Source organism: Xenopus laevis, chromosome 1S, assembly GCF_017654675.1.
Source record: "Xenopus laevis strain J_2021 chromosome 1S, Xenopus_laevis_v10.1, whole genome shotgun sequence".
In the NCBI taxonomy this organism is placed as follows: domain Eukaryota; kingdom Metazoa; phylum Chordata; class Amphibia; order Anura; family Pipidae; genus Xenopus; species Xenopus laevis.
The window spans coordinates 45,577,935-45,601,421 of NC_054372.1; the positions used below are offsets into that span (position 1 = coordinate 45,577,935).

The 23,487-nt window shown below is 36.2% G+C and overlaps 1 protein-coding gene across 1 annotated transcript in view; it reads left to right on the plus strand.

Annotated features, from left to right (window-relative positions):
- The window catches only part of LOC108704343 (lipopolysaccharide-responsive and beige-like anchor protein), a 369,752-nt gene that overhangs the window by 309,727 nt on the left and 36,538 nt on the right, over positions 1-23,487 (plus strand). Inside the window, exons 47-50 of the mRNA XM_041579550.1 lie at positions 5,468-5,635; positions 13,417-13,506; positions 16,259-16,436; positions 18,859-18,921. Of these exons, the coding sequence (XP_041435484.1) occupies positions 5,468-5,635; positions 13,417-13,506; positions 16,259-16,436; positions 18,859-18,921 (499 nt within the window). The remainder of the gene's footprint in view (positions 1-5,467; positions 5,636-13,416; positions 13,507-16,258; positions 16,437-18,858; positions 18,922-23,487) is intronic.

Consider the following 23,487-nt stretch of genomic DNA (forward strand, 5'->3'; position numbering starts at 1 on the left):
TATGATAGTTGTCTTTCCCTTAAGTTATTTTGTAATCAGACCTTCTGCGAAAATATAAGAATTCCTCCTGGGTATAATTTACTGTTACATCCCATTTCACATTAAAAATGTAGCTTATTTGTTTAACAGAGCAGGAATAACAAAAATTGCTTCCCTTCTGCTCACATATTCCTTTGATAAATGGTGGGGCCTGGGAGTGGCATTAATGAGTGCCAATTAGCTATATTTTGATGTATAATACCTTTTAACGTTTGTATTGTGACCTTCTTCTTTTTCTTCTTCCTTTGACTCTTATCGCATGACAGGCACTCTGCCACTGTGTATATTCATTTATTGGAATCTTTGTTCCCTCATTTGTCCTTTTTGCAAAAACACACATAGTTATATATAGTATGTATATTGTATATACTGTGCATACAAAATATTTGCATTTTGGTATTTTTATGCCTTGTCATATTTGTAATGTAGGCAGGACCGCCATCAGAAATCGCAGGGCCCCATACGACAACATTTCCTGGGCCCCCTATTGGTGGTCAGGGCGCCCCATAAAAAAACATTTGTGGCCAGGCCCCCCCCCATTTAAAAATATTGGTGGCTAGGACCCCACATGAGAAAAAAAATTGGTGGCCAAAATTGGTGGCCAGCCCCCCCCCCACATTATAAGAAAATTGGTGGCCAGGGCCCCTTAAACGTCCATTCCTTTTCCGAAGTCAGCAGCTCTCAGAAAGACGGGGGGCCCGGATAATCAAGTAAGTGTGGCGTGGCTGGGCTCCCCTTACCCTTGGGGCCCCCTACAACTCTCCCCCCTGTTCCCCCTGATGGCGGCCCTGAATGTAGGTGGGCAGAGGTGGAATTTCCTTTTAGGATATAGAAATTCTTTACCTTGTATCCTCTTTCTTCCTGGCCTGTTCTGAACCTGGTGCAAAAAAGCCTTTTAGCAGGGGCTTAACTACAAAGGAAGCAGACCCAGTGGCTGTTGGAGGCCCTGATTTGTGTACAATTTCAATAAATATTGGTCAAACAGGTCAATCTCTAGACATTTTGGGGGCCTGAAATAATTTTCTGAACTAGTTAAAGTGGACCCATCACCCAGACATAAAAAGCTGTATAATAAAAGTCCTTTTCAAATTAAACATAAAATCCTAATTCTTTTTTTTTTACTAAAGCATTTATAGCTGTTGTAAGATCATTAAAAAAAAATCTCAACTCTCAATCAAATATTGCCTGCCCCTCCTATATTCCTTCTGCATAGAGGCGGGGCATGTAATTACTTTCACTTTCCATTCAGCACTTCCTAGATGTCACTGCTCTCCCCACATCCCCCCCATTCTGTTAACCATTTAATTGTGTAACCAGTGCACGGGGATGGACATCAGGTCCCCCAGTCCTGGGGCACAAACAAGATTCTGAGATGATGCAAAACTTGTCTTATTATCAGTGTCCACAAAATGGCTGCTTCGTGCTTGCTATAATTATGAGTAATGTGATAAAATAGGATTTGGAATCATTTTTTTGGGTGACGGGTCCCCTTTAAACCACTGGCCTGTAGTGTACAGTTAGATAAGAATGTGGAGCTATGGCTTTTTTCATTGCACCATTATGCTGCTTGAATTCAAAGTATCCATATAAATAGCTGGAAGATTCAGGGGCTGGAAAAACATGACAAAAGACGAATGCTTGGGACTGGAGTTTCCCTGTGGATTCTTTTGCACGTTGATTGACCAGTCATAGTGGTCAGTTTTCAAAAGTGTTCAGTTAATATGTCTACAGCAGGCATTATAAAGAAGTTGCCTTGTAAAAGTATTATTGTAAGATGTATTACTATGATGGAGTGGGGATGATATCAGATCATAGAAAATTGCCTGATATTTGTGCCATTGCCCTAAAGCAGAGGTCCTTCCAAAGACTAGTATTGGTATGGTTATTGCTGGCCTAAACAACCAGTAAGAATGCTGGTAAAGGCATCAGAAAAACACTCCTGTTCAAGAGAGAGGAATTCTGTCATTCAGCAGCTTGTACGTACAGTATGGAAGGGCAGGATCATATTTTGCTACAGATCATTGGCCTATCCAGATGATTTCATGCCGGATAAAGGAAATTAAACATTTCCTGCAGTTTTTCATTTCTCTCGGTTGCTACTTATCCGTACAGGCATTACATTTACTATTAATTTATTATTGACATGCACACGCTATTACCTATTCCCTGCCCCCCCAGGACCGCAGAGTCTGTTTCCTCTATACTTACACCACTGCCCTATCACTTTTCACCGAACAGGAGCAACAACCTGCCATCATTGCCAATATTGCCTAAATAATTGCCCCTCCCCAGGGAATTACACTTGACATGCCCATTAAGTCCTACTTATAAAACCAACATGGCGATCCCTCCCTGTGTTTATTAAGTCGAACACAACATTTTGGAAGTGTCCGACATGTCCCTGTAATGTTGTATCTGTAAATGCAAGGGTGATCCCCACTTCACAGAAGTTATATAAAATAAGGTCCTCCTCTCTACCAACCAAATAAACAAACTATTTACCAAATGCATGGACAAAGTTATCACATCTTCAATCAATCTTGGAACTTCAATGTGTATGCAAAGAAGAGTCTTCGTCGGAATTATACAAAACCTTCTCAATAACGACTCTATCCTCCAACTCTTGAATTTGAAAATAGGGAGACCAAAGCCTTAGAAAGTTTTCTCTAAATCCTATGTTTTGCATCTCTCTCTCTCTATATATACAATGAGTCCTACTTACCTGATTGCAGGTAAAATTCCAGGCTTGACTGCTGCACAAAAAAAATTGTAAATTGTAATTGTTTATATGATAGTGGGATACCAGATGGCTTGAAGGTTGTTTAGGGCCAGTAGCTTAAAATGGTGGCCCTGCAGAAGAAGACAACCATAGTGCAACTGAGGTTTCCCACTGTCTGTCCCTAATGCCCCATACATTCTTCTGAAGCAAGGTTTCTAAAAATAAAAAAGGTTAATATTTGGGGGCACAACAGAGCAAAAACTTTACAAGCTGCACCTCCTTAAATTAATGAACCCTGATTGCGTATGTCCTTCCATGACTCATTTGTTACCAACATTGATTTTGTCTCCGAACATCCTCATTGCCCATTTCCTCGCAACACAATAAACACATAATAACAAACCATTTTTACCATGTAACTGCTGTAGGCACGATTTTATAGCCTGCCAGAACACTCGGGAGATATCTAGCATTTGTATCTTATTAAGCAATTAAAACTTCATTCATTTTTAATGGGATTAAATGCAGAATTTTATGGGTTTAATTTTGTGAGTGTTTTTATTGCAGCGGTTATCTTAGATATGCCGTTTTTTCACTGGTCTGAATGGGATGTTCCACAGTTCTCTGTTGCACTGTTTCTGATGATTTTATCTATTAATGACATCATTTTACAGCAATGTACATTATTAGCCGTGATGTAGGCTTATACAGTTATTCCAGACCTAAGACTATCTATCTAAATCTATTCCTTGATACACCAGGCATTTTCATTCAGTTATAATTGCAGGGCTCATAACAAGACCCCAGTCTGGGATGTTATAGGATAGGGATGTGTTAATGCGATTTTCCCTTCAAATGGTTTTCACTTAAGTAGCTTTCCAAAGCGACAAACATTATGTTAAACCCAAGATATGTTTGATTGAAAGTTCTAATTAAGCGAATCTCAGAAAATTAGCCGAAATTAGCTGTCCCAAAGTCACATTTAAATGAGTGATGAGACGGTGCGGTAGTAAACATTTAAATGATATAAATTGCTGTTTAAGTGTATGGTTTAATGTTTGTCATACATTAATGTGACACGAGACTGCAGTGACAATCAAGTCGCTGGCTGTAATGTGAACATATTTAGGGCTTTTGTGTCGAGTGGCACACACAAATTAAGGCAATTGCACTCTATGTGACAATTCTGTGTTTGCATTTTATTTTTTTTAACCAGCTAATGAATCAAATCAATCATTTAGTTGGAATAAGACGGACTATGATACCTATAGTCTATTTCATTTTGTGTTGACTTTAATATCGTAGTAAAAAGCTCAGCATTTAGAGAGTTTATAATACAGGGTGTTTATGGAAATCATAAGAATCTTTTTATGAAAACACTTGTGCATCCTGTTTGTAGTCCATAGTCTAATTAAATGCATGAATTCTATAAAACCTTATGTTATATAGATTATATTAAATATTTATTGTATTCTGTACATTTATACTGCAGACTCCCCCTCTGTACTTATATGCCTACATTATTAATGAAAATATAAGTCATGTTCTTGTCTACGCAAGTTTAAAAATTGATATTGCTGTGTGCAATCCAAATCAGCCACTTCATTGGGACAACACAGTGGGGTAACTTTTTAATTTAAATACAAACCTTGGCAAATCATAGTAAGATTGGAACCATATGGAACATATCCAGCAGATTTGTTTTTTTTTTTCATTCCATATCTAGCAGACATCTATATTTAAATACTTCGTATGTGTATTTACATCTCAGTATAATAACTGTTTATTAATTACTAACCTTCCTTTTAGATTGTAAGCTCTTTTTGACAGGGTCCTCTTCGCATCTTCAGTTATTGGTTGCTTTGTATGTTTAATATATAATCCCATTTATTGGACAGTGTATCCATCCTTTTAGATTGCAGAGCCCTCTTCACTCTTTTTTTTTTTCTTTTTTTAAGTTAATAATATGAATATGTCCAATGAACTGAAGCAGGCTATGCTTTATATATTCTGTATCATTCATACCAAGGTGGTTCACCTTTAAGTTAACTTTATGGGGCACATTTACTAAGGGTCGAATTTCGAAGTTAAAAAACTTCGAAATTCGACCATCGAATTTGATACTTCGATAGTCAAAGTATTTTTTCGATCGAAAGCGGCCGTTTTCGTGCGAAGTAAAAATAATTCAATTGAACGATTTAATCTAACAATTCGAAGGATCGTAAAAAAAAAAAAAACTTTGGCTTCCAAAAACTTAGCCAAAGACTAGGAGGTCAAAGTGTCGAAGTTTTTTAAAGAGACAGTACTTACATTTTTGAATGGTCGAATTTGTTACGTTTTTTCAATTCGAAACGAATTTTGGCCTATTCGATGGTAGAAGTACCCAAAAATTACTTCGAAATTCAAGGTTTTGAATTTGAAAATCCTTAGTAAATGGGCCCCATAGTATGTTATAGAATGGTCAATTTTAAGCATCCTTTTAATTAGTCTTCATTATTTATTTTTTATAGTTTTTGAATTATTTGCCTTTTTCTTCTGACTCTCTCCAACATTCAAATAGGGTTCACTGACCCCTTCGAACGATTAAGTTACAACCTATATATTGTAAGATTATCTTTCTTCAATTTGATCACCTGAAATTTTATGAAAAAAAATAATGGCATTATGGATCCGTTTGTTTATAAACTTTTTTATTTTCTTTTATCACAGGCCTTGGAAAGTGAATTTGTTTCCTGCCAGCTGCACCAATGGATTGACCTTATATTTGGCTACAAACAGCAAGGGCCAGAAGCCGTAAGAGCTTTAAATGTGTTCTACTACCTGACATATGAAGGGGCTGTCAATCTCAGTTCAATTAACGATCCTGTTTTGAGAGAGGTATGCGCTCTTAGGATCTTGTCTAAATTATAAATAGTCACAAAAATTGAACAAGCTGGTTTTAAATTATTTTAAAATTAACATTGCGGTTTCGCTATATCAGTTTAAATTGCTTTTATTTCCTATTTATAATCTATTAATCTTCTCAAATAGAAAATATATATTGATTTTTTTCTGTTAACGTTATTGAACCTGTCTCAAGGCACTCAAACACCTCCCTTTTTAAAAACATTTTTTCTGTACTTAATTAAATATAATGTAGCATAATGTATTTTTTACTGATGTTTTTTCTTTCCCCAAACCTTTCTAGACCAACACCAAGACCACTTTTTACTTTCAAGATGGGTACACAGGAAATGTTAATGTTATCCTGTTTATTCTCTATTCCTACCAAACTGTGAGATTGTTGGCTAATGCTATTATTGGCGGTGTATGTAATCATTGCATGAACAGGTCCTCTGTCTTAGCTATAAATTGAAATTATTGCCAAACTAGAGAACCTCTGCCGGTATAGACCAATCTGGCTATGTCTATTTATAACCAGAGTGACAAGTGATCTTGTAGGCCTTACAGGAACATGTGCCTGTGTATATCAGGGATGCAACAAATTCTTGTTTTGATCTGGAATTTGTGTAAATGCAAGGCCTTTTCAGCAGGATTTGGCCAAATCCAAATGCCTGGCCGAACTGAATCTGGACCCTTTAAAATCACATGACCACAAGACTACTGAAATTGAAAAAAGTAGCAATAACAATACATTTGTAGCATTACAGAGCATTTAGTTTTATAGATGGGTCAGTGACCTCCATTTGAGAGGTGAAAAGCGTCAAAAGAAGGCAAATACTTTACAATTATTTTTTTAAAAAAAGTAAAAATGAAGGGCAAATTAAATATAGTTAAGAATTAGACATTCTATAAAATACTTAAAGGTGAACCGCCGCTTTAAGTTAGATTGCGTTTTTACAAACATACAGTATAATATAGATATGCTATTGTGACCAGTAAGCAGTGGTGCAATTGTGAATAATGATGGGCGAATTTGGGGCATTTTGCTTCACCTAAAAATTTGCTAAATTCCCGCAAAATTTGCGAAATGGCGAAATATTTCGCAAAACGGCGCCGGCAAATTTGCGCCTGGCGAATAAATTCACCCATCACTAATTGTGAATGAATGTGAATGCTGTTGAATGTAGATTCCTCAAGAAATTGAGCACGACAACGCTATTGTTCTGTTGCTCCTGTAGAAAAGAGCGAAACCCACTTTTGATGCTAAATCTACAACGTTCCAATTTCAATGAATACATGTTTTAGAGCAATGTGTTGCAGAACACACAGTATATATTTCCAGATGATGCACATTCATGATCTTATATTACATTTCTATAAGTAAAAACACTTCTTGCACCCCTGCCAGTTTAGGAATAGAACTGTCAGCAGAATATTGGAAAGGTTTATACTTGCAAAAGTCAAAGTCAATGAAGCGCACCCAAAATAGTTATAATTCATTGTTGCCTATAGAATATTGCTTATTGCATTGCAAGTGAAATATCATAAACTCAATATCAGACAGTGATGATAGGATTCGCTTTGTACAGAACTGCTTTTTGGAACTCTTTTGCAGCCTTAGTATAATTGTGACTTGTAGGAAGGCAAATCTCAACTATCAAAAAAACATGCTCAGCAGTTGCAGGTTATTGCCCTATAGCTCTGCTTGACTTTACATCCCTGTAGCATATCTGATACTTAAGCAAAATCATTTAGTTCTTCTTTAAATAAACAATGTTTCATGCTAGAAGCTTGAAAAAAAGTATCCACCTATATAGCATTGTTAACAATCACTTGTTGGCTACATGATATCAAATTAAAAACACACTGCTAGCACAGTCATAACACAGAAAGGCAATAGATGCAGATTTATCAAACAAAAGGGAGCTTTTCTGCCATTTAGCAGTGAGCACTATTCTCAATGGAGTACAACATGTACTTTTTTTTTTCTGGGGGGGGGGGAGGGTTCCCATATGTACTGGGTTATTCCAGGATATATAATGAAATTAACTGTGGAAAATTGTACCTGTTACCCAAGCCACTCACAGGCAAGGGAATGTCGTTATACAAGAAAAAACTCCTTTATTACCTTTTTTATACTCACAAATCAATTACCAGCTATTACAAAGCTGGTTGTTGGATTTGTTCTTTTGATTTGAGAAACAGGTGCGCTTCATTTTTTTGTTACACCAAAGTGCTGACATATTTTGGAAAATATATTAAATCTTAGTAATATGGGGACCAACAACATCTTGAAACCTGGAAAATATTCTTGTATTGCTATTGTAACACCCTATGTGGAAAATGAGTTACACAGCCGTATTCCACACAGTGACCTATTATCCAGAATGCTTCTGCACCTAGGGATTTCCGGATAATGGATCTTTCTATAATTATGATCGACATACCTCAATTCTGCAAACAAAAAAATAATGCAAACATTTAATAAACCCAATTAGCTTGTTTTGTCTCCAATAAGGATTATTATATTATATTATTATATCATAGTTTTGTCATCTGTCATCAAGTTTGACAGATGTATAATTAATTAGCACAATCTTGAATGATATAACAGTTTTGCAGTGACTTGAGACATTAATCTACAATTGATGTCATCATTTTAATTTGCAGATTATTCTTCCATTTTATTAATGCCAACCTATCACATGCCATTTTATAGAGAACATTAAGGGGCACATTTACTATGGGTCGAATATCGAGGGTTAATTAACCCTCGATATTCGACCATCGAAGTAAAATCCTTCGACTTCAAATATCGAAGTCGAAGGATTCTGATAAAGGAAAAATCGTTCGATCAAATAATTAAATCATTCGAATCTAACGATTCCAAGGATTTTAATCCATCGATCGAACAATTTTCCTTCGATCAGAAATTGCTTAGAAAGCCTATGGGGAAGGTCCCCATTGGCTAACATTGGTGCGCAGTAGGTTTTAGGTGGCGAAGTAGGTAGTCAAAGTTTTTTTTAAAGAGACAGTACTTTGACTATCGAATGGTGGAATAGTTGAACGATTTTTAGTTCGAATCATTCGATTCAAAGTCAAAGGTTGAAGTAGCCAAAAAAAACTTGAAATTATAAGTATTTTTTATTCTAATCCTTCACTCGAGCTAAGTAAATGTGCCCCTATGGGTCAGATTTATTAATGTTCGAATTTTTATAAAAAATTTATGGTCAAAACCCTCAATTTCGAATTGTGAATAATCCAAACTTGATTCTAATTTTAATTCAAATTCGAATTTCGAGATTTATCAAAGCCTGGCACTTTAAAAACTTGACTATTCGCCATCTAAAACCTGCTGAGTTCATGTAGAAGTCAATGGGAGAGATCCAGGGACCAATTTGAACGTTAGTAGCCTTTCTGAGTAGCCTTTTCGGAGAAAAAACTCGATTCAAGTTTAGTCGAATTTGATTCGAGTTTTCGGGTCAGTAATTTTCGTTCCAGTTTTAGATATTCGATTTTTATTAAATAACCCCTCAGTCGAATTTGAGTATATTCGTATTTATTAGAGTTAAAAATAATTTACATGAATTCGAAATTCAACCTTCGATAACTTTTCCTCTTAATGACCCATTCATTTCTTGCCCTTGTGGAGCTTACTATATGATTTTCCTTACTCATACACACATACACCTTCACTCATTATGGTTAATATCGTCACGAGACAATTAATATACAAGTCTTTTTAGGAAATTAGAAGGACTCTCGGAGGAAAGTCAAGCAAAAGTGGAATGAACATACTCCTTAGAGAGAAGGCACTAGCTACCCACTCTACCGAATCAATTGCTTTTGTTACTTTTTAGTTATTTTTTTCAGTGACAGTTTAACAATTACAGTATTCAGGTCACTTTCAAACTAATTTATAATTTAAGCAATGTTATGGTATTATTATACAGGTATGGGATCCCTTATCCAGAAGCCTGTTGTCAAGAAAGCTCCAAATTATGAGCTAGTCATAGGGTTGGTTGCTTTTAAGCAAACAATTCTAATTTTTTTAAAAAAAAGATTTCCTTTTTCTCTGTAATAGTAAAACATAAATTTGTACTTGATGGTAACTAAGTTGGATGTTGGTGGCAAAACAACTGGGTTTATTTAATGATGAAATGATTTTTAGCAGACTTATGGTATGGTTAACCAAATTAATAGAAATATATAACCCTGATCTGAAAAACCTCAAGTATTCCAAATAATTGATCCTATACTGTACCTGTAATCATTTTTCCAGATGCAACATTACAAAATGTGTGTGTATATATATATATATATATATATATATATATATATATCACCTCCTGAGGACGGCTACAGTTTGTTAGCCGAAACGTTGAGGAATAAATTTCTTATGAGAAGCCCTGTGAATGCAGTCTTTTTTCATTTATTATATGTAATTCTTTACCAGCACTCAGGCTGTTAGCTTTTTTGTTGTGGAGTGGAGTGCACTAGTTTGGATCTATATATATATATATATATATATATATATATATATATATATATATATATATATATATATATATATATATATATATATATATATATATATATATATTTATTATCTATATTATATTTATTATATTTTGTATATAATATATGCAAAACTTTAACAATAGCTAATAGCAAAGTGTTTTCTTGTTGGCAAATTACTTCAGCCACAGTACCTTCACTAAATGCAAAGAACTAGAGTTAAGGAATTACTGGAAATGAACAGCTTGAAAATCTTTGCTAGAGGTACTTAAGAGACTGAATAGCTGGGTTTTATCTGTACTATATATATATATATATACACACACATATACACATACACACGCACATTGTTTGCACATTTGCAAAATGAGTAGTTCTCTAGCATGAATGGGTAAAGATGGTAATAAAAAGTCTCTGCATGGGGTGTTACACTTTCCCATTATAAACGTTCTGCTTTTTCTCCATTCTAAGCTTAAGTTCTATCAGACACATTCTCAAAAAATCAATTTCAAGTCTTACAGTCTGCAAAAGTAAAGGAGCAACAACCATCTGTTTCTACCATAACTGCATCCATATGTTCTATGCACCATGTTGCCCAAGCCCCTTCCTTAAGTTCTTCCTACCCTTATAGGTTGGCTGGGATAAACACATACATTTTCTTTAATGTATATTATGGATTTAATATCTTTAAAGTGAAGGCTTTTAAAGCATATTTCCTATAAATATATATGTTCCTTATAGAGCTCTTCCAGCTGATTAAAACAAAAAGTCTGCAGAGAGTATCTCATTTCAAGCATTGCTGTGTTATCTGCAGCACAAATCAAATTCTTGCTTTGTTCTCTTTTAGCCCTTTGGGAAAAAATGGTGGTAACAACTATTAAGAAGTAGTACATGTATGAGATCTTGTATCTGGAATGTTTGGGACCTGGGGTTTTCCTGGTTAGCAAACATTAAATAAACCCATTGGAATTGTTTTCTCACCATTATGGAATCATGCAGCTTAGTTGCCATCAAGTTAAGGTACTGTTCTATTATTTCAGAGAAAAGGCGATCATCATACAAAATATTAATTATTTCCTTAAAATGGAATGGAGAGAGGCTTCTGGATATTGGGATTCCTTATAATAAATCCCATACCTGTGATACAATTAAATGTATATTTTCGTTAAATGTTTTATATGCAATAACCTTTAAACGATGCACTGAAATCAAACCACCCGCCTCTGCAGTTTGAGCAGTTCTATGTATCATATCTATTTCATATTAAAATATATTCTGTTTAAAGAAACATACATTTGCTTTTCTTGTATTGGTTGTAAAAGAAAGTAAACACTCTGTAAGTTAAAGGCCGTGGCAGACGGGGTGTTTTGTCCCCCTTGGTATTCACCTCTCCTGCAGGCAACAAGGCACCCAAAAATACCTTTGCCTTCATATGAAATTAAATTGACACTTGAGATACTGTTACTTTTGCTAACAAATCCTTTCTCCCTGTTCATTTTAGTGTGGGGGTGTTTCATGGTTCTGTACTTGGTCCTCTGTTGTTCTCTCTTTAGGAGACCTTATATCTTCATTTGGCCTTAAATATCACCTGTATGCCCATGAAATCCAGATACTATATACCCCTTTACTAACCACTGATGTTCAGACCCAGATCACATACAGTATTACCTAGTAACCATCTCCTCCTGGATTATCCAATGCCACCTCAAGCTCAATTTTGCCAAAACTGAGCTCATGGTCTTTCCACTCAAACCTAGCCCTTCTCTTCCTTTCACCATTACTCTTGATGGCATGACCATTAATCCTGTTAACTCTGCACACTGCTTGGGGGTCATCTTTGACCAGTCTCTCTCCTTTTCTAACCATATTAACACTGCCGCCAAAACTTGCTTCTTCCTCTGCAATATAGCCAAGATACAGAAACAGCCAAAATACTAATCCATGCCCTTATCCTATCCCATTTACACAGTTGCAATCTCCTACTATCCGGGTCTTCCTGACTTCCATCTCTCTCTCCTTCAATCAACCTTAAACTCCACTACCAGGATCCTCCTGCTTTCTCTTAAGAGGAAACCTGTTCAACCCCAACTAATATCCTTAGCATGGCTGCCTGTTAAGCAAAGGATAAAGCATTTAAAATTCTTCTGCTAACATTCAAAGCCTTTCACTACTCTGCTCCTCACTACATTTCCTCACTTGACTAACTGTACTTTTCTGGTCGTCTTCTCCGCTCCTCAGAGACACCTTATTTTCTCACCACCCACATCCACTGCCGCCTCTTGTCTTAAACCTTTCTATATTGCTGCTCCTTACATTTGGAATTCCATCCCCAAATTGCTCTCTCAATCTCTTCAAGAAAATACTAAAAGGCTACCTTTTTGGAGCACTAGAACATTAGTCTAGTCCTGGTAACTATTGGACAATGCCCTGACTTTATGTACTTTTCCCTCTAATTTGTGTTTGTATGTTAGCCACCCACCCACTTAGACTGTAAGCTCTACAGGGCAGATAACTCCTTCCCACTGTCTCTTACCAATTGGCACTTAAGCTCTTTGTCCTTATTTGAGCTCTATGTACTGTGTGTATTTATTGCGTACATATGTATATATTTATATATATATATATATATTTATATATATATATATATATATATATTTATATATATTTATATATATTTATATATATATATATATATATATATATATATATATATATATATATATATATATATATATATATTGTACTTTTATATTGTACTTCTATGCATTGTATAGTGCTGCGGCTCCTTAACAGCTCTTTACAAACACAGTTATACATACATACATACATACATACATACATACATACATACATACAACTGTAGATTATATTGAATGATGTACCCCCTGCTAAAATGTATACCCCACCTCAATGTAAATGGTCACCACAGAGTTACTTAAAGCTGTATAATCCAGAGTGAAAACATTTTGCAGTGTTTCTATGGAAAAACGAGACACGTTGTAAAATTGTTTTTTCAACACTGTAAGTGCTTGCTTCTCTAGAATTATCAATAGTGCCTATACCATAGATACTACATTTCCAGGTGTCTCTTTGTACAGTGCTATGCCATGTTCTTTCCAGCACAGCATTTGCATTGAGAGAATCAGCACTTTATATTTCATATGTCACATGCAAGAAATGTGTTGCTGGTAAGTGTTGCATCCACTAATAAGAAGTACCTTTCTAATGCATTTTTTGCATTTTATTACATTTTTAAGGGAGTGGAAGCTCAAATTCGGAGTTTTGGACAAACCCCTTCTCAGCTTTTAATTGAGCCACATCCTCCCAGGAGTTCAGCCATGCAGGTGGTATGTATACTTGTAAAATATTTAATAACATTTCACTTAAAAGGCGTCTCGGGTGTAAGAACAGAAAAAACTCTTCCGGAAGACAATGACTTGCTAGTTTGTACAGGTATCTGAACCATTATCAAGAAACCCGTTATCCAAAAAGCTCTAAATTACAGAAATGCCATTTCCCATATACTTCATTTTTGCCAAATAATCAAACATTTTTTAAATGATTTTATTTTTCTCTGTATTAATAAAGCAATACCTTGTACTTGATCCAAACTAGGGTATAATTAATCCTTGTTGGAAACAGATATTAATCCCAATATTTAACAAAAGGCACTACGTTTGTTTGTGTGTAATTACCCATGATCACAGGCGACCAGTAAATGCTACCGTCTGATTGTTTGTTATGGGTTATAAGCAGGCCCGGACTGGCAATCTGTGGGTTCTGGCAAATGCCAGAGGGGCTGCTATAAGGTCCCATAGAAAGTCAGTATTTAGTGGGCTGGTGGGGGGCTGTTTGGGCCTCTATGTGGGCTGATTGGGCCTCTGTGTACCTGAAATGCCAGGGCCTATTTAAATTCTCAGTCCGGACCTGGTTATAAGCCTGGGCAAACTTAGTGACTTTTATTACATTCCCCCAAATAAATCAGGCTGTGAATAAACTGCCCCAACACATGTAGCACTTGATAATCTTATTTCGCCCACTGCTAATAGAAAAGGTGACCAAAAGTGAGTACTTCTAGAAATTCCTTTTTCAGTTCATGAGAAGTATCCTGTTATGCTTCACACTGTTCAACTCTGATCCAGATGTCTTAGAAGCTATTCCTTCTTGGTGCTTATTTTGTGTTAAAAAAAGCCTTTGTAATACACAAGCTATTTGTGAGTTAAAATGAGGACATACCTTTGTCACTCATATTCAGTTTCCAAAAAGAAATAAAAGGTGTTTGGGGCTGTATGTTTAGTATGCAAGAATTGGTAAGAAAACAACTAAACAGACATTTGCTTTGCATTCTGCTATTGTTAGGCATTTTGTAGTAGCTCATAATGTATTTTTTTTTCCTTTTCCTTTGGGCTATTATGTGCACATTTTTATTTTCACAGCAGAAATTAAAGCCATCTCGTGCTGTGTTAAGTGCACAGGCTATAATATACACCAGGTGTAGTAATTAGCAGCCACAAGAAGGCTGCCTATTTGTCTGGTTCTGCTGCTCTTGCTGTATCCCCTTGTGTTTTCACACTATCAGATAGCTGGATTTAATTGAGGCCACATCAGATGAGGCATTACTGACACCTTTAATTGAATGAGCATCCAGGGAGGATTAACTCATAATATTGATTGGCTTTTAGCCACTTGCTCAGAAGGGTGTCTGGATTGCTTATTAGTTGCTTTTATTTACACCTTTGTGCAAAGAGTACACGCTGAAATTCATAGCACAATATGTTTTTGTAAGTACTCTTAATAAGTTTTTAAACAGGTCTGATAATAAAAATGCAAATTGCCTTTTAATAGCATTTTGGCAGAAAGAAATTACAAGTTTCAGTTTAATGTCAAAAACATTAATTTTCCTCATAATGCAAACAATCAAATATCTCTCCCTGCTCTGATGTAATGGTGGATCTCTTAAAATCAAGGGCTATTGTGAACTTAAGCTACAGTACTAGCTTCAGGAATCCAGTGAATGCTTTTAAGGCAGCCTTTTTTCTAGCTGAAGGTTTGCCTACTTTTATAAATAACATTTTCTCTTTACATTTTTGTTGCTGTTTTGCTTCACTTTCAATTTTTATATTACTACTAAGATGTTTCCCACTTATTAACAAGAACAGAACTGTGGCTGTGAGGTGAGTTCCAAAGCATTCCACTATATGTCACCACTATGGAACTACCTAGCCTATGAGTAAGTGCCCATTTAGGCACAAATGTGTTAGGCTTCTTGTATGACCTAATAAAAGTATTTTTACTTTTACTCAAACCTGAGCTACTGACTATTACTATCACCCTACCTTGAATTCTACTACCATGTAACTAAATTCATTCCTGTGGGTGTACACTCAGACAGCAGAAACGAGATGACCTTTTCTTCTTTGTATTTTTCTGTTGCACCATATATAAATGACTAGTAAAACTATATGTGCCTTAAGATAACCAGTCCTAAAACCAGCGAAAGGGTTACTATACATTATTTTTTTTTATTTTATCTTTATAATCACCAGAACTATGAATATGTAGATGTATTAAAATAAAGATAGATATAAATGTCAAAATATTTTTATATAATTCTGATTTTATTCTTTTTGAAGAAGTGTTACTAGCTTAGCTTTCCGTTTAGCCTTACCTAAATGCCTGCTAGCGTCTATCAACTTCCCTGCTTTCCCTTTGTTGTATATACGATTGTACATTTTGCATCTCTTTTATAAGCCTGGTATTATTACAATTTACAATAAATAACTGCCCAAGTGCACATTTTACTCCCTTTGACCCATTTCAAAAATCTTTTATTTATGTTGCTCTTTTGTGCAAGCTGAGCATAATTAAATGTCAACCAATGAAATCCTTTTCCAGAATTTGGCAATTTTTTGATGATGTTTTGTAGCTCTGCTCTGTAGTTGCAGCTGTGGGTTTCACTCTTTTAATTGCCTTTTCTTTCTCTTGTCCTATTTTGTACCCTTTTTTTGCTCCTTTTCCTGCTTTCCTCTTGGTTTTGCTTCCCTTTTGTTCTTGTATATGAATTTTATAGTGCCCACTGAACAGTATCTCCTCCTGCAGACTCCCCTGATGTTTACAGACCAAGCTCAACACGATGTGATCATGGTACTGAAGTTCCCATCCAACTCTCCAGTCACTCATGTTGCTGCCAACACCCAGCCTGGGCTGACTAGTCCTGGAGTAATTACTGTCACTGCAAACAGACTGTTTGCGGTAAATAAATGGCATGGTCTCCCTGGTAAGTTAACAAAGCTTGTAAGTATATAGGACAAGACACATTAAGGGTCTTAATATATTCTACAGAAAATATATTTTAATATAATATATGGCATGGATGTGTTTACAGTCTATGAAAGTTAGACTAATTGCAAAAATAAGTAAAAAATCACAATGACATACTTGAGGATGATCTACAAATCTCTACTGAGAGGTTTCCTTTACCAACTTGTTTCTTTAATAGTAAAATAGTTAAATCTTTAACTGGGAAATGGACATTGAAGTAAGCTCAAAGTAAGATGAAAAAGGGTGTTGAAGAATCAAAGTGAATAGAGAAATTATTCTGAAGCTTTGAAAGAGAAAAGGAATATTTGTATTCACCATCTTAAAGGTTTTCAAGAGCAATATTTTAGTGTTAGAAGGAATGAAATAGTTTTTACAGGTGGTAAAATAAAACAGGTTCAACATTGTGGTAAGTATATAGGATATAGGAAATCCAGAGTGACATATTACAATACTCTGTTCTGGAAAGGATATTGTCCTAAGCAATGTTTGCCCTTTATGGGTGTGAGAAGTGACGCATATTAGTCACGGTTTTGACTGATAAGTGACTAATTCTTGTTGGGCCAAATCAATCAGAGATAAGTCAACTGTAGCTCCTTGACATTGTGCTTGAAGCACTGTATGGTGTGTAATATAGAGAAAAGCTACATGAAAAATATTTACTTCAATTTTTTCCCTCTCAAACATGGGAATTCTTCAAAAGTCGCACTACATACTGAATAATGTTCAGTACAACTCGCATCATTATGCTCTTTTTAAATAATAAAATCCAAATGCCAAAGTTGTACTTTATAGTTACTTTAAAGTTGTACGAACCTGTAATCCTTCACCCAAATGTTCAGACTCAAAAAGATATAGTCAGACTACTTTGCAAAAGAACGCGCACACGCGCACATTTACCAAGGGTCGGATTTTGAATTCATTCAAGTTTTCTTTAACTCCCTTCAATTCTAATGAATTCAGCGAAATTTATTAATAAAATCTAATTATTAAAACGCAAACAAATTTAAATGACCTGAAAACTTGAATCGGATTCAATTTGAATTTGACAAAACTTGATATGAGTATTTTCTCCAATAGAAAATTGGAATGTCAGGAAGGCTGCAAACATCTCCAAACTGATCCCTGGACCTCTCCCATTGACTTACACAGTAATTCGGCAGGTTTTAGGTGGTGAATAGTCAAATTCAAATTCTTAAAGGGCCTGAGTATGATGCATCTAGAAAATCAGAATAAAACACTCAAATCGAGTTGGGATAATTCCATAGTCGAATTTGACCGTTTTGAACATGAAACTAATTCAAAAATTCAAATTTGAATTTTCAATTCATCCCTTAATAAATCTGCCCCTAAAAGTCATGCCCCAGTTACTTGCACTGATAAAATCTAGCAGGCAGTGGGGTAACATTGCGGGGAGTAATCCAGTATAGTGGGGTAACATTATTTAAATGAGCACCCTTGTGACCCAGGTTCGTGCAGACAAGTGTAACGGAGCAGCAAGAATGCATGTAATTATGTGACCCCCTTTCCCCCGGCCCCTTAGGTCTGCACCCCTTATGATTACACCACTGCTTGATCATCAAACTAGTTGTCGACAAATGTAAAAAGATAGATACACATTATAGGAAGGATTGTATATTTTCCAGTAAAGGTGGCAACCCTTCTTTCAAAAAGTTGTCATGGAACATTATCATAGAACACTTTGACAGCTAAAATAGAGTAAAATAGTGTAAATCTGTTCAAGGATAAAGGCATAAAACAAAAAACAAAAAAAAATTATATATATATATCTATATATATTTATATATATCTCTATATATATATATATATATATATATATATATATATTTTTTTTAATTACAGCTACAAAGTCTTTCCAATAGCAGAAAGAACTATTAATTACCTTTTTGGCTTTTTCTGGAACAATTAGCAACAATGCATAAAACCCCCGCTCGCCACAAGCAGCAGATGGTTGTCCGCTGAAGATGGGACTGCTCCTTGTGGATTCATTTTACTCAGTGCCATGCAAATCTACTGATAGTCAGGCATCTGCTGCACCTCCTGGAAGAGGGGAGCATGTTTTCTGCTTGTGGCACACTGTTATACAGTAAACTTGTTTCTATTAATAAAACACCATCAGTCAAATGCGGATGTCTTCAGCGTGACAATAAAGCAACTGTCGACATGCAACCCTGCATTAAAGCTTAATGATCAGTTCACAGCTTATAACTGTTTCACAGTTTTTGTCTGTTTTTAGTTGGATATACAGTGTTTTTTATGTGTGTATGTATATGTAGACACATAACCAGTGCAAATTGTAATAAATTCTGTGTATGACGTCTGTTTTAATGCTTTCATTTCTAATGTTTTCTTTCCTTTAGCTCATCAAGGTGCTGTGCAGGACCAGCCATACCAGCTGCCCTTGGAAATCGATCCTCTTATAGGTCTGTCACTTTCTCCTTTCTCTGCCATTCATTAAGCTCTGTATGGTAGCCCTGAAGTGTAGATTACTGTTGTTTTTCACTTGCCAGTTGCCTGGAATGGAATTCTCCTGATAAACCATTTGCATGCAAATTGGAATGCAATGAGCTGTGGCTTTGCTGGTATTTCATCAACTCCCCCTCGTTGGCTTGCCTAATTTGAACAGGGCTAGGATGTGTGTCACCGAAAATTAATATGGATGCCATAATAATGTGTGATTGAGAATGGCGCATGAAGTACTGTCAGGATAATATTGGATCTTTTCATCATTCAGACTTGTTGATGAGCAGGAGCGAGGCCCTGTTATGATGAATTGGCATTCGGTAATGTGCTGGAGCAGCAATTTTTTTTCCTCCTAGGGAAATTTTCATAATAAGAGCATGGATTTTGGCTATGTAGCGTTGTACGATATAAAACCTTGCTACTTGTTTTCTATCATTAAAAAGATCTATCCTTCTTTTCATGGACCCGATGATCCAGCATCGGAGATTAATGTGCCGTTAGGAGTAGATAGTGATGCAAATGTATGCAGACTAATTTTCTTTGTGCAGAAAATTACTACTGCAGGTTGTATAGTGTAAAGACACTGCAAAATATAAAGCTGAAAGTGCAGCCTTGTATAATAAATTTAGCTTTGAGAGTATAGGCTGTGTTTCGGTGAATATTGTCTCATCTTTCCAGCCTTTGTCTCTTCTTCCCTTGTGGTATAAAGCGACAAGATGATGAGGCGTGAGATATGGTTTTATTCTTCACAGAAGTCCGTTCTCTGACCGAAGTATTGTGGAAAATGATGAGTAAGACTGTTGTTATTGCAATGCCAGGGTCCTATATTGTGTATATTTATAATAACGACAGTAATGTACAGTGCTTAGGAGAAATCGAAAAGGAGATGCTTATTTTAGTAATACAGAGCTGCATTATTCAAAGTTCTCAGTCTGAAAACAGGAAAAAACATATTGGCATTGTCTTGGCTAATTCAGAAACATTGTATCTTATTTCTTAAAATTCATACCTCATGTATAAGTGGCAAAATGTCGAAAAATCAATTGCGGTTATGGATAATTGGAAAGTAAATTTGAAGAGGGAACTCTTTTGTAGCATAAAAGAAAAATGAAAAATTAAAGCCCCAAATATATATATTTTTTGGCTGCTAGAATCCCAGTAGTATCCCTCGTGCATTGTCTAGATCTCCTGGTAACTGGCAGCCCCATCAGTCATCATCATTTCACTGATACTGGGGGAAAAAAAATCAATCTTTTTTTACTTTTAAGGGTGTTTTGTGAAAGGCGTCATCCGATTGTTGCAATCATTCATTCTAAATAGCTGTCCATAGTTTTTTGAACAGGCTTTAGCTATTTTCCTGACATCATTCTTTTTGATCTTTCTTTTTTTTCACCTGATATCTCTGAATCAGTGAAGGGAAATCTATCTAGAAATGTGACGCACCTCATAAACCGTATTTGTGTTAAATTTTTTGAGTTTCACCATTCCTAGGCCCTCTTTGTTATACAGCAAGTAAATTCTTTATAGTTTGCTATTTTTTGGGATTATTGGTGTTACCCAAGTATAACATTTTGTGGGGTGGCTATTATTAACCCACCCATTGAGCAGGCAAAGGCGGGTTTAAATCCATTATCTCTAGCTGACCTGTATAATTCTATTCTGAAGTATGAGTATGTCTCTATGTCTTGCATTCCCCTTGGTGATCTCTTTTGACCCCTTCTTCTTAACCTTCACAAATGCTTCCAAACAATCCTTAATGTTTTACTCAAGAGATGTGCCTGAAGCTCAAGTACAGCAAACAGTTTTTTAACCATCAGAATAATAAAAAAAACAAAGAGAATGGCAAATGAAAAGCTACTTCACTTTGACATGTGACTTTAGTGATCACTGAGACAAGTAAACAGAGTTTTTATGTGAGCAGAAGCTTCACTCACTGAATGATAGTCTTTGCAGATAATTCTATGTTATCAGTCAGCATTATGTGCAGAGACACACGCTCAGATCCGGGGGGATTTAGTTGCCAAGCGATAAAGCACCTCTGTCTTCGTTTTTCGAAGTCGTCCAAAAGTTTCCTCATGAGGCAACTTCAGGTGCTTTTGGAAAACTATAACCGATTGCCATCCCGCTGGTGATTTACATTCTAGCAGGCAGGAGGCAGTTCGTGGAGATTGTTGCCCCGAAGTAGAGGAGATTTGTCGCTGGGCGACTAATCTCCCTGAATCTGAGCGTGTGTCTCTGCCCTAAAGGCTTTTGGAAGAATATTTATTTATGTGTATTAGAACGCCTTATGTGCTAGGATTATATTTGAACTGAGACTAAAAAGGTCTTATCTGAGCACACCATTTTCCCCACTGGTACACCTGCATCTCTCTGCTGCTTTGTCCAGACTCCATGTTTGCTTGTGTGGGTGGTTGTTTTTGTGCACATACAGGGCAGAGCTCTTGCCATAGTTCATTCATAATTGAAGTGAAGTAGGGTTTACTCAGGTTGTGAGCTGGTTTTCATAAGCAGGGGCTGGGAATCTTGTTAGCAATGGGAAAAAGTGAGGGTGTGTTATACAGGCAGATTAAGACTGAGCCTCTAGTCTTAATCTATGGTGAAAGTTAATCTTTCTGTGGCACAGTGATGCCAAATACAAGGTTGGAGTTATGCTCGAGTGACTCAAGAACTAAACACTATTTGTCCCTTATTTGCCAAGACAAAACTCTCATCTCAGTCTACTTTAGAATCCGTGTCACTGTTTGATATTCAGGTGACTAGGCATCATCCAACTAACCATAACAACATAGAGCAACGCTTCCTAGAAGAGTGGATCAATTCAGTCATCAACACTGTGCAAAGCTTGCAGACACCCCTCCCAAAAGAGATGTTGCTATACAAAATAATAATGTGTACATATTTATGCAAATAGTAGTCTATTTTTCTGTATTTTATTTTTCTAAGTAAAACAATGGCACATAAGAAACCAAATGGTTTCATTTCATATTCTTCCTATTGCCTTTTCCCCAAGTGGTCACTGACCCAACTATACAAAATATATTATACAAAATATGCGTTCTTTTGCAGCTTCTAGGCAATTGCAGCTCCTATGTGCTCATATTGTTAACTATAAAATGAAATGATTATCCTTCAGTCAGTGCAAAAAGTATTCTTTGATTCATGTATGAGATTATTTAGAGTTATGTTTGCTGGTACCCTTTTTATGATTGTAGTTTGAAAGGAAAAATACAAAAAAACAAGGCTATTAACCCTGTGCTAGGTTTTGTAGCCCATCAACCTTTATGTAGATGTGTTTTTAATTATATCCAACTTTTATTGGTCATCTGGCTCAGAGAGTGTGTAGAAGAGGCTCACTTTGGAGACTCCACAGGAACATTCTCAGATTAATGGTGATCATTTTTTTAGGGCTCTTATGTCATTGTACTAATAGAATGAAAACATTAGATAATGGTGCTCGGCCACCAATTATTATTCAGTGTGATTAATTAAAATACATGGTGTATAATATCAGCTTTGGTAGAAGTGATGTGTTACATGCACTTAAATCTACTGACCAATTCCTTTCACCCGCCGTAACTTCTGGTCGAAATGCAGAAATAGACCCAGTGTTCTGACCAGACTTAGACCTCTTTAACAGCTTTTAAGGGTTAACAACTTACATTCTCCAGGTGATTCCAGTGGCCTGGTTTGCACCTCTCCAGACTCATTGCTTGGGTTTAGACACAACTGTTATAATTTTCTACCCATAATGACTAAAGGTGGCCATACACGGGCCGATAAAAGCTGCCGACAGACCGAGTCGGCAGCTTATTGGCCCTTGTATGGGGCCCTCTGACGGGCTTCCCTAATCGATATCTGGCTGCAAGTCGGGCAGATGTAGATCGGACGGGACTAAAAATCCCGTCTGATCGCGGCCGCATCTGTTCGTTGATGCGGTCCTGCAATCTGACTGCCCGTTACCCATCGTTAGGATCCGATTGTTGGACCCTAGGTCCCTCAATCGGATCAGCCCGATATTGCCCACCTCAAGGTGGGCATATCGGTGGGGGGGATCCGCTCGTTTGGCGACATCTCCAAACGAGCGGATCTCTCCGTGTATGGCCACCTTAAGTCATAGTCATAGGCACCTTGTAGCTCTGAAACACATCTGGTCTTGTTGTTTTAAATATGGACTCCGTCAAGCTTTTGCTTTCTGGTTTCTCTTCCATCTCCAAGGCATGTGCCCATTTGAGTAGTTATGTGCAGTTTAGACCAGCTGAGGTTCATTCACGTTACAAGAATATGTTTTGTTACGAATTTCTCAATTTTTCAGTCAGACAAACTTAGTACACAGGTTTTAATTGGGTTTTTAAAAAAGATAATAATAGATAATAATAGATAATTAATTCTTGGACTTAGTGCTGAGTTAACTGCAACCTCAGAGTAACACTGCAGTACAGGTATGGGATCTGGTTTCTGGAAACCCATTATCCAGAAAGCTCCAAATCACGGGATGACAATCTTCCATAGACTACATTATAATGAAA